The following is a 12,029-nucleotide window of genomic DNA, read 5'->3' on the forward strand; positions in this document are numbered from 1 at the left end:
TCCCCTCAATCCCAAGGTTGAAACCTTCTGGCCTGAGCAGAGAACCTGTTCTGACCCCAGTACAGAGGGCAGGCCTGGGAAGGGGAGTCTAGTGCAGTGGGGAAGAAACAAATGGACTGCCCTTATGTTACTTCTTTCTTAGTTTCCATGCAGATAGATATAGCCAAGAAAGACATGCATTTGGGGGTATGTTTAGTGAGCTAGCTGGGCTTCTATGTCCTTGGATCCTTGCAGTTTACACTGTGAACCCAGGTAAATTGTGCTTGATTTATCAGTCAGAGGCCGTGGCAAGTTCAGCCTTTCTGTTTAGAATTTCATTAATTTTCCACCGAACCAATGAACGCCCTCATCTTTGGCCTTGCGCCATTCAACCAGACAATCTGAAAAGAAGACTGCTTTAAAGGGAGGAGAAGTACGGAAGGGCATTTTGAGAAGTCATATCTTAATCCTTACCAGAATTTTCACTTCAAATCCTGCATCCTCCAACTGAGTCATTTTAGATTGTGGCAGAACAAGTCCTTTTGTGCCCAGCTTGGGGAAGTCACACAGTCCAAAGCAAAAGTTGAGGAGAGTGTAATAGTGGGGCTTTGAGTCCTCAGATTCTTGTTCCTAGTCACGGATGTTTGAGGGAGGTATATTTCATGTGAGAGAGAAAATAGGACTCTTAACCTTACATGTAATGATTCTGAGGCTATACAAACCTCTGTGAATTGAGTTAGGAATAGTCTTCCTTGTGAACGGCTCATACAAAGCACCAGAAGGGACAGCTTTTATTGGAGTAGCATTTTAGAATAAATACTTTGTCACGGGAATATGGACACATTGAGATCTCACACTAGCCGTTTCTCACAATTTTTCCCCATGTCCTGCGTGGCTAGGAGGTTCTAGGGCTGTTGGCAGTTTCTGCTGTATGTTGGGAATGAACTTGAAACTATGCCAAGAAGACTCTGTAGCCCTGAGGATTTTATATGGGCTTAACATGTGCCTGCTGAGCCCTGACTAGCCTTGGCCATCGAGCTACCCCCTCAAACCCTGAGAGTTCATCTCAGGCCAGGTAGGGCCAGGAAGCCAGGTCCAGCTACCGCATGGTCCTTGCTCTTGGCACACACCCCACTGAACTCACTCTGATAAGCCCTGACTCTCGTGCACAGCCAAGCTCACAAACCTGATAAAAAGGCTTTATTGCTCTGCTTATTAAATTCCCAAGTTTTTTGTTTCTGCTCCCTTCCCCCACAAACCAGAGACTGAAGGGGAGGAGTTTTTACATTTTGTTAATATAGAAATAGGTTTGGAAATAGATGAAAGAAAAACAAACCCAAAAACCCTTCCTGTTATGGTTTCCAGCAATATAAATTACGCTGATTTGGAAGTTAAAAGGTTTATAGACACTGTCATTTGGGCTCTAACCCTGCTAGCATCACATGTGATAAAGCTTCAGAATGACTTTTTACTAACAGACGTAGCCTCTGGTTCAATTTAAAGACTTGTCCTAAGGGAAGCCACACCCCATGAGTGTGAAAAAGGCTTGCTTCAGATCCCAGTGGTACTGTCCTGTCCAGAACTCCTTCGGTTTCATATCTGGATCAGCTAAGCAGCAAGTTTAGATGAAGAGAGATCATAATGCAGTAGCCAGTGGAGAGAAGTGTGTATACAAACACAGACTCAGTGTGTTCAATTTCCGCAGTAATCTAAGCTGTGGAACTCAGACCTTATATGGCATAATTTGGAGGTTCAAGCAGCATCTGTCTCTGTGTCAGAAAAAATCCTTAATTTAGACAGATTCTCTTTGATTACGCTTTCTGTTCCTTCTGAACCCAGAGCACAAAACCAAGTCACATGTTTGAATTGGGGTTATCTACTTACATACCTGGAATGTGTGTTAGTCTAAGAAAGCTGGATCCCTACTTTTTCATATCATAGCTTTGGGTACCATAAGGGATACTTCCTTAAGGCCATATTAACCCCGTTTGGAAAACTCCATTCCTGAAACTTACTTTCTCTACTGAGATGGTGCGAAAGAGAAGGAGCAGTTGGAATGGAAATGGTGCCAGAAAAGAACTGTAGAATCTTGATGCTCCTGAGAGCCCTACTAGTTCAAGAGTCCCAAATCTGTAGTCCATGAAGGTTTTTTTTTTGAGGTGAGGGGCAAAAGTATTTACTTTTATTTTTTAGTAAAAGTTTCTAGCCTTATCAAAGTAGTACCCACACATAGTTTAAAGGCTGAAATAGTTCTGTAAGAACTATTATTGTTCATGTTATGAAGGACATGAGTCCCCTACTGCCGCACTCCCTTCTCTTGCTCCTCAGAGCACCATTTTTGACTCTTAGCTGATTATTTTGGACATTAATCCATACATCGAAATAATAGGAGTATAATATCGCCACTTCTTATCACTTTTAGGCCTTTTCTGTCCACCTCCTACAATGGAAAATGAGAATTTACTCCCTCTTCATCCCTGTGCCCCAATTATACATGCATGCCCCTAATTGCGCCCCTGTCTCCACCATCCTCCTAACAGAATTATACTGAAATTTTGGGTAGATCAATATTTACTGTTTACATTACTGTGACTACCTAAATGCTAACCACAGTTTAGCTATGTAATATATTATTGTTCCTTCTATGTGATTTTTTTTTCTTTTAGAGGGAGAGAGAACATGCAAGTGGGGCTAGGAGGGGCAGTGTGCCAACGGAGAGAGGGAATCCCAAGTGTGGAGCCCAATGTGGGGCTCAATCTCATGACCCCGAGACCATGACTCGAGCTAAAACCAAGAGTCGGATGCTTAACCAACTGAGCTACCTAGGCGCCCCATTCCTGCATGACTTTTAATTTTCCCTAGAATTAATGATCATCTCCCCCCGCACACATATTAGCTTAGTTTTCCGTATACTTCTCACTAATTCATCTGTTGACTCTCTGCCAGTGGACTCACTTTCCTCTTAACACATTCAGACAACAGATCTTCTGATTCATTTCCTTCACTAAATCTTTCCTGGAGCCTTCTCACCCGTTCCTGTCTGAACTGGTCACCCTCTCTGTTTGGACACTGCTACCTTCTTATATTCTTTCACCTCCATTCTGGGGGTACCCTGCACTTTGGAGTTTTGAATGGCTTGTATCATCTATCTCATGTCTTCCTCCTTCTTCGTTGAAAAGGGACATAAGAAGTGTTTGTCACACCTTGCATATCTGAAAATATCTTCAGTTTATACAAACACATGGTAGATAGTTTGGCAAAGTATAGAATTTTAGGTTATAAATAATTTTCCTTCAGAATTTTAGAAGCACTCTTCATTGACCTTTAGCTCTGAAGACTGCTTTTGGGAAACTCAGAGCCATTCAGATTCCTGGCCTGTTTGTTGTTGTTGTTGTTGTTTTGGTTTGGTTTGGTTTGTTTTTTTCTGGAAGAAATTTTACAACAGTCCTTGATTTAGGTGTATTTTCATACATTATGCCAGGCATTAACTGAGTCCTTTCAGTCTAGAAACTCATGTCCTTGAGCATTAACATTTTTAGAATTATTTGTTTTCTCCTGTTTTCTCTGTTCTCTCATTCTAGAAATCATTTTAGAATTGAATCTCTTGGGGCACCTGGGTGGCTCAATTAAGCATCCTACTCTTGATTTTGGCTCAAGTCAGGATCTCAGGGTCATGCAATTAAGCCCCGCATCAGGCTCTGCACTCAACAGGGAGTCTGCTTGAGATTCTCTTCCCCTCCTTCTGCCCAGCACCCCCTCTCTCAAAAAAAAAAAAAAAAAACCCTTTTGAACGATCACCTAATTTTCCTTTCTTTTCTGTTTTCCACTTTTCCCTTAATTTCTAAGAGATTTCTTCATCTTTATCTTTTAGTTTCTTACTGAATTTTTATTTTTTATTTTTTTTCATTTTTTAAATATTTTATTTATTTGTCGGGGGGGGGAGGAGAGAGCACAAGCAGGGGGAACAGCAGGCAGAGGGAGGAAACAGACTCCCCACTGAGCAGGAAGCCTGACGTAAGACTCAATCCCAGGACTCGATCATGACCTGAGCTGAAGGCAGACGCTTAACCGACTGAGCCACCCCAGGCGCCCCAGTTTCCTACTGAATTTTTAAAATACTGTATTCAGATCTTTAAATTCCAAAACATTTTTCCAATGAATCAAAAATATATATCCTATTTTTATCTCATGAGTATAATATCTTATCTCTCTGAGAAGACTAAAATAGGATTATCTAATAATGAGTAAGTTCTGAGCTTGTGGATGGGACATACTGCTTGTGAACTTCCCTTAGGGTGATCTGGCTGGGCCTCTTATCGGAAGAACTCCTGATAACACCTCTTTGGATCTTTCCTCTTGAGCACATCAGGTTTTCAGTAAAACAGGTTTTCCTGTTTTCTTTCTCGAGGGTGTAGATCTGGCTGTCAGTGTTCTGGGGGTCCTCTTTCAGCTGGGTTCTCTGCTCTCAGCTGTCCTGGTGTTGGTCAGACTCTCCATTTCAGTTCTGGAGAGTAAACTTCCTGTTTTCCTCCCAGCTGAGGAGGGGCAGGGTCCCACCACACAGAGTAAAGAAGGAGATTTAGGGAAATCTCACTGCTACTTACATGGGAGTCAGCCAACCCCAGTGCTTGCAGCCCCATGTTTACCCTCTGTTTTGGGGTGTCTGGTGCCACCATTTCTTGAGTTTTTGAGGGTTCTGGGTTATACCTTGGTTGTTTCTCGGCTTTTCTTACTGTTGGCATAGGTTCTGGCTCTCTTAAATCTGCTAGGTCACTCACCCATTTCTTCACCAGTTTCCAGTATTTTACTGCTGTTGTCTCCCTTCCTGTTCTTCTCCTCCCCCTCCCCCTTCTCCCCCTTCTCCCCCTTCTCCCCCTTCTCCCCCTTCTCCCCCTTCTCCCCCTTCTCCCCCTTCTCCCCCTTCTCCCTTCTCCCTTCTCCTTCTTCCTTCTTGCAGGTTTATGCGTTTTAATTTTGGTGAGATTTTCCTCCAGGCCTGTGTAGGTTGCGATTCTGTACCAGTTAATGTCTCAGTCTCTTGATATCCTAATTGTAATGATTTCAGTAGCTCACCCTGTAAGAAGAGTGAACTAGGCTACTTTTAGTTTAGAGAAGTTTTCAGCTGCTGTTTATCAGTTTCTAAAGTTGTGCCTCCCCATTCTCCAAGCTAAAACACTTTTCTTTTGCAAACAAATCCATGCAGGAGGATGGGTTAGATGTTGTCATCATTTATCTTTACTTTAACTTGCCTTATGGCCCCTGAACAGAATGTACTCAAAGTCTGATGATAATAAGAGGAGGAAGAGAGGAAGAGGGAAAAGGAAGGGGGTCCTGGGGGGAGGCCACCTTCCACGTGTATCTGTACAACACTTGGACTTGAAGCTCTAGTTCCACTGCTAGCCTTGGTACCTGAGCCAGGTATATTAACCACATTTCCTTTTAGTAAACATAAACCTGATCCCTATTCCCCAGGATTATTGGCGGTAAGAACGCTTAAGCAAGAATGCATGTGAAAGGTCTCCTGAACTCCCCAAGTCCTCCAAAAATGTAAGATACTGAAGGTTTCTCAGATGTGTAGGCAGAGAAAAATCTAAGAGTGGAAGGAATGCTGCATTTCACAGAGCAAAATAAAATGAAATGCTGAGGTCTTGAATTGGGTGTGCCTTTCCTAATCCCTCAGGCTTCTATTCAGCAATCCTGAATTGAACCAACTATATGTTTATTTTATTTTATTTTATTTTATTTATTTGAGAGTGAGAGAGAGAGCACAAGCAGGGGGAGCAGCGGAGAGAGGGGGAGAAGCAGGCACCCTGCTGAGCAAGGAGCCCGATGCGGGACTCGATCCCAGGACCCCAGGATCCCGACCCGAGCCAAAGGCAGACGCTCAACCAACTGAGCCACCCAGGCGCCCCCATACTATGTGTTCTTAAAGCAGAAGTCAAGCACATCCTTAGGTTTACCTGAGTCAGATAAGAGCTTTTAATTAGGAGAATCTGTGGGGGCTTTCTATGTTTCTAGAAATCTGAAGCTTCTTCAGGCTCCCAAGTTTAGTCCAGGTGAAGAGAGGAGCAGCAAGACAGGGATGACGAAAGTAGGGGGCAAGAGACGCAGTCCCGGCGACCAGCAAGATCCAGGTGGGAACCCAGGTGTGACCATAAAGACGGCAGGATCCACCATGTGTAGAGTTAAGAAGCTGTTGTACATTTATGATTTAATAAAATAATTCTAAAGGAAAACAAAACAAACAAACAAAAAAGTAAGATAGCTATGAGGCTCCTGGCCAGCTCAGGCGGTAGAGCAGGTGACTCGATCTCGGGGTCGTAAGCTGGAGCCCCATGTTTGGGTATAGAGATTCCTTAAAATAAAACTCTCTTTAAAAATAAAAAATAAAGTAAGATAGCCATAGAAAACCAAAATGCAGGTGCAAATAGGTTGGCCATACTGCAGGAACATAGAAAGAAAGCGACAGGTAGGATATTCTGGAAGGTTTTAAAGTCCTGCCTTGCAGGGCACCTGGGTGGCTCAGGTGGTTAAGCATCTGCCTTCGGCTCAAGTCATGATCTCAGGGTCCTGGGATCAAGCCCCACATTGGGCTCCCTGCTCAGCGGGGAGCCTGCTTCTCCCTCTCCCCCTGCTTGTGCTGTCTGTCAAAAAAAATAAAATCTTAAAAATAAATTTATTCATTCACTCATTCCTGCCTTGGAATATTTCCCCCTTTCCTCATAAATTATAACATCAAATTTAACCCTCCTGCTGAGTTTGCCTGCAGAAGGAAAGTCTTTTAGCTCAGAAAGTAAGGAGGGACAATTTTTCAAAATGATAAATAGTGATTGAAAATTTCTATAAACTAATGGTAGTCTAGTTCACTCTCCTTACAGGAGTAAGCTTGTAAAATAATTACAGGTAAGATATCAAGAGATTGAGACATTGATTGGTACATAATTGCAAACAACACATAGGCGTAGCGGACAGTATCTTTTTCTTTCCAGCATCAAGTAATATTAAATCTAAATCACCCCTAGGCATATGGTTTTCAATCCAGTGCTTAAGTATCTTCCAAGAAAGAGATTCCATAAATTCCCCTTATAACTAACCAATCCCCATAATCAGCAAGTTCTTTTCTCTGTGACCTAAATCCTTTTTGCTACCATTTAAACTCATTTCCTCATGTTCTGCCCTCAAGAGAGATAAAGAACAGCTGTCTGCTCTTCTTTATAATAATCCTCTTTGGGTGATATTTGCAAACATTCTCCTTTGGGCTAAATGTTTGAGATTCCTCTCACCTTTCTTTAAAATTCTTCTGTTGTTGTTTCCCCATAGAGCCTCCCTGTGTTATTCACATCTTTCTGTGATAAAGTTTCTTCCCCAGGACCTGCCATGCTGAAAGACACAGAGATAAGAATCCAGTTGTAAAGTAGACTGCCAAAGGTGGCAGGAAATCAGATTTGGACAACTCCATGCCAAGCAAAAGAAATAAAACAGATTATCCCTTAAGAAATATATTTTTCTATTTCTTTTTTTTTTAAAGATTTTATTTATTTATTTATTTGACAGAGACAGACAGAGCACAAGTAGGCAGAGAGGCAGGCAGAGGGAGAGGGAGAAGCAGGCTCCCCGCCAACCAGGGAGCCCGATGTGGGACTCGATCCCAGGACTCCAGGATCATGACCCGAGCTGAAGGCAACCACTCAACCGACCGAGCCACCCAGGCGCCCCTATTTTTCTGTTTCTGAAAGCATCTTTGGCAATAGCTCAGCTCAGCCACAGGCGCATATGTGAGCTGGGTCAAATTAGTTCTAACACATCCTCCTCCAAATGCCTCTTCCCCTACTACCCTTCCTCCCCACATCTCTCTTCCTTAGTGGGGTGTGAAATTTTAGGAGCAAAGTGTGAAGACTGAACACATTTCTTCTGATGGCCAACTATGATGTTTATGAGCAGCAAGGATCCTTCCTTGGACTCCATGAGCAGCAAGGATCCTTCCTTGGACTCCTTACATTTGCTAAGTGGGGCTACTCTGCTTAGTCCTGCGGTCCTCACTGCCCATCTTCTCCAGAAGAAGGGTGGTTGTGTTTGTCACCCAAGGGATGTGTTAGAGAAAGTCAGTGCTCCAAGAAATGAGAGGTCACTGTGATAGAGAGCAGAAAACCAAAGGGCCCAGCTCAGAAAACCCAGGGGAACTCCACTGGCTTTTTTAAACAGAAGCGTCTGCACATTAAACTTTGTTTCTCGTGATGACTTTTTCTGTAGCACCACCTCCATCAGACAACGAAAAACTTTGTCTTAATTTCTCAGAAGGTAAAAGGTTTTAATAACTTGATTATATTGAGAAATGTGATGTCTTACATATGAAAACAGCCACCACGACAGAAGAAGGTATTTTCCCTATTTCTGGGCAGATTCTCAGATAAAGATTCTCCTTGGCTTGGCACATTATTGGCTCAAAGTCAGTAGATTATTTTTTTTTTCTAGTTTTTTTTCCCCTGAAGTGTAGTTGCCACACAGTGTTACATTAGTTGCAGGTGTCCAACATAGTGATTCCGCAAGTTTATACATTCTGCAACGTTCACCGCAAGTGTAGCTACCATCTGTCAACATATAATGCTGTTTCAAAGTCAGTAGATTATTAGGTTAAATTGACTTGTACACCATGGTGAAACGCATCCTGCAATCTTGAGTATAGGGGGCTTCTTTGTTTTGAGCTTTCATTTTGGACAGTGTTTTGCATTAGCACCAGAGTTTCCAAAACTGGAAGTTGAAAGACCTTTTTAATGGGCACTGATTAAAATAAACTGGCATGGCAACAAATTGTATTTGGCAAATAAACATCAGAAAGCAAATATTCAGACTTCCTGGGCAGGGAGTAGAACTGGCACTTTTCCTGACTTGGAATAATCAAGCACATGTCCAGGTCTGGATGAGACACTTGTTCATTGTCGACAAATGAGGCAAGGCCATCTTGCTTTAGCTGCTATCAGGCTGCACAAATGAAGTCCAGGTGAGCCAAAAGGAGAGGTGAAGTGTCGATTCCTCCTGCTTTTCTGGTGTATCCCCTATTTAAATAGGGAAAAGATGTTTTTAAAATGTGCTTTACACACAGCCACATTCGTCCTTCTAATTGATAACATAAGGATCCAGTTGGGTGTGGATCAACATGTGGGTTTAAGGGAGCTGAATTTTTAAAATATGTCACGAGTTGCTCAGGTCTCTGGAGGCTTTTGGTTTTTTTGTTTCTGGGGTTTTGTTTTGGTTTGGTTTTTGACATCAGAATAGCTAAGAGATTTGATTTCCTTCTAGAAATAAGCTCCCACTCTGGGGAAAGTGAATTTCTGGCAGAAAAGTCACTGTCAACAAGGCAAATTTCCCCATCTTTTATTACATACATCCATGCAGGGTAGAGGGCAATGCTGGGGAGGGTCCAAAATATAGATTGCCCCCCCCAAAAAAACCAAGAAGAGTGGAAACACAGTTTCTCTGCCTCTGAGGCATATTGACCCCCCCCCGTCCCTTCTCTATCCCATCAATCCCAGAAGAAAAAATAATCAAAAGATAATCCAGCAAGGGCCTAATAATGCAGCGAGCATATAAATGCCGTGAGGTTGATGCCAGCATGTGTGTAGTAGGTTGTGTGGTTTGTGAAATGGGTGACAGGGAAAGCTGTAACCAGATGCTAGGGCACGAGCCGGTTCTACATTTCGCAGAGTTGCTTTTTTAGCAGAGTCTTTTCAGGGGCCCCAGCAAGGGAATGGAAGTAACGGGCTAAGATCCTACCCTTGAAGCGTAGAGCCTTTGCTCTGTGAGTTTTGTTTTAAGGAAGCGGCCGGAGGGTTGCTTATCTCTCTGGCTGATAGCTGTGTATTTCAGCATGACAGGAAAGAGGAGGCTCATTCATCAACAGACCTGGCCCTCTGGGGCTTCCCACATTGGGGGAGGAGGAGGGCTGGGAGACCGCTGACCAGAAGTTCATTAAGTTTATGCTGTGACTTTTCAGAGAACATGCAGTGTTTTTCATTGGAGCGCCGATCACTTTTCCCTAGCAGAACCATTTTTGAGGGCTGCCCTGAGACCATTTTCGCTGAAGAAAAGACTTTGCTCTAGGGCCTTTTGCAGTGCTAAATGCAAACCATGTGTGCGACCCCAGGGGTCCCTCCTCCTCTAAAGCACTGCACATTTGGCACAAGGAATGGGCTTCGTTAAAATGCAGTGGGATGTGTCATGAAAAGTGGGATGCTTCATGTGTTAGGAGATATTCCCGCTGCACCCCCAGTGAACTGCAGGATGGAGGAGGTGGTTCTCTGGCAACCACGCTCCCCGTGGGCGATCAGCTCAGCTCTTTCCCCCCAAAGATTTTTCTGGGAGCAGGCTTGCCCCAAAGTCCATTTCTCAGGTGAGTTGTGGGCTTGGGGCACACAGCTCTCTGCTGTAGCTCCAGCAGAATCGAGGCTCACCACCCCCATTTTGAGCAACTCGATTCAGAAAAAGGTCCCCCGAAGCGCCAGACCTCTCTCGCTACGGTGTAAAAAGGTCTCACCCTGCAAACTTCTCTGTGCAAAGAGGCAGGCGGTGTTTCCTGAATCCAGGGCCCCAGAGCACATACTGCGTAGTGCACACAGCGCAGATGGTGGTGGTTTCTTCACAGGTCCGAGGCGCTGAAATCCGGAGGTTTCAGTGTCCTCTCTCGGGTCTTAGTCGCTAGAACTGCCCATCAGTCAGCTTGAAAACCCTTCTCTTTTCGCTACGCAAGAGGCTTTAAAAACAAAAAGGAAACACCAACACACCGAAGGCCTTTCTCTGTGAGGCCTGGTCGGCTTGCTTCCGGCCATGGCGCCCAGAGAAACGGCGGATAAAACGGGCGGACGGGGAAATGTTCCGGTCAGGGATGCACACACGTCACACGCGTCTTCCTTTGTCCCTTTTCTTCCTTCACCGCAGGGGAGACCGCGGGAAGGCAGCAAGTCCCCACCTCGCCGCCGGCCTCGGAAAACAGCAGCGCGGCGCACAGCATCGGCAGCACGCAGAGCACGCCCTGCTCCAGCAGCAGCGCCGCCTAGCCGGGGCGCCGCCAGCGCCAGCCCGGGGCCCCGCAGCGCGGGCGCGGCCTCGGAGGACGGCGTCGCCGTGCCCCCGCAAAGGGAGTGATTTCGATACCGAGACCACCTGTCGTATTCATCCCCCCAGCCCACCCCCCCACCCAGGGCTAATCCACGTGTGACCCCTGGACTGCCGTAGCGCACTAGAACTCACGCGAGAAAGCCGAGGTGGCGGCCTTCTCCACCAGCCCCGCACAGGCTTGGGGGTTTTCAATGTGAAACACATGCCAGTTTTCAAAATGCTGCTTTGTCCAGGTAAGACTGTCCGTAAATTGGGGCCCTGAGATTTACCCTGACGCGAGGAGTCGGTAAGAGGATAAGAAGCAGGCAGTAGGACCCGTGAGGAGATAACGGCCGAAGGTTCTTGGGTAACTGACCCAAAATGTAAGACAAAAGGAGTACTTCAGGATTTTCTAAGTGTGTTCCTCCACATCTGATTTGCACCTTCTGGATGCACACTTCTCACTTTGCTGTCACACCCTCTAGGGGCTGATGTTCTCGGCTTGACGGGTGCTGCCCTCGGGGACTGCATCCTGACACACATCACAGCGACATTCCTTTCTGGTGCCCTGGGCCAAAACCCGTGCTGATAGCCTTATCAGCTTTCCCCCTTCTCCCGCACTTGCACACCGACTGCAAAAATGTCTTAATGCAAATTTTGTATTTCTTTATAAGTAGATAGAAATTGAAAATGGCCAAAATCTGGGACTGCAGATTTGTGCCCATTTATGACCTTGTATTCTGAAAAACTAATGCATAAATGGGGGCAAATTTAATTTTAAAGTAGAAGAGGAATTTGCACAGTAATGTATATGAAAGGACAGGTATAGACTGTGTCTTCTGGCACATTCGTTTTCTCAGTTAAAAAGGAGAAAATTCATTCCCCTTTTTAAAATGCCCTATGCCTCCGAGTTGGAACTTACTCTCAAATGTATTTGGGAGAATTCGTGTTTCCACTCA

General features: G+C 44.7%; 1 protein-coding gene across 1 annotated transcript in view; it reads left to right on the forward strand.

Moving 5' to 3' along the window:
* The window catches only part of TGFBR3 (transforming growth factor beta receptor 3), a 196,519-nt gene extending 185,489 nt beyond the window's left edge, over positions 1-11,030 (forward strand). Inside the window, exon 17 of the mRNA XM_028087662.1 lies at positions 10,912-11,030. Coding sequence (XP_027943463.1) covers positions 10,912-11,030 — 119 coding nt within the window. The remainder of the gene's footprint in view (positions 1-10,911) is intronic.
* Positions 11,031-12,029: the final 999 nt, after the last annotated feature.

The sequence above is a fragment of the Eumetopias jubatus genome, unplaced genomic scaffold (genome assembly GCF_037043125.1).
Source record: "Eumetopias jubatus isolate StellerSeaLion01/CBP00866 unplaced genomic scaffold, mEumJub1_p1.0 scaffold_4, whole genome shotgun sequence".
NCBI lineage: Eukaryota > Metazoa > Chordata > Mammalia > Carnivora > Otariidae > Eumetopias > Eumetopias jubatus.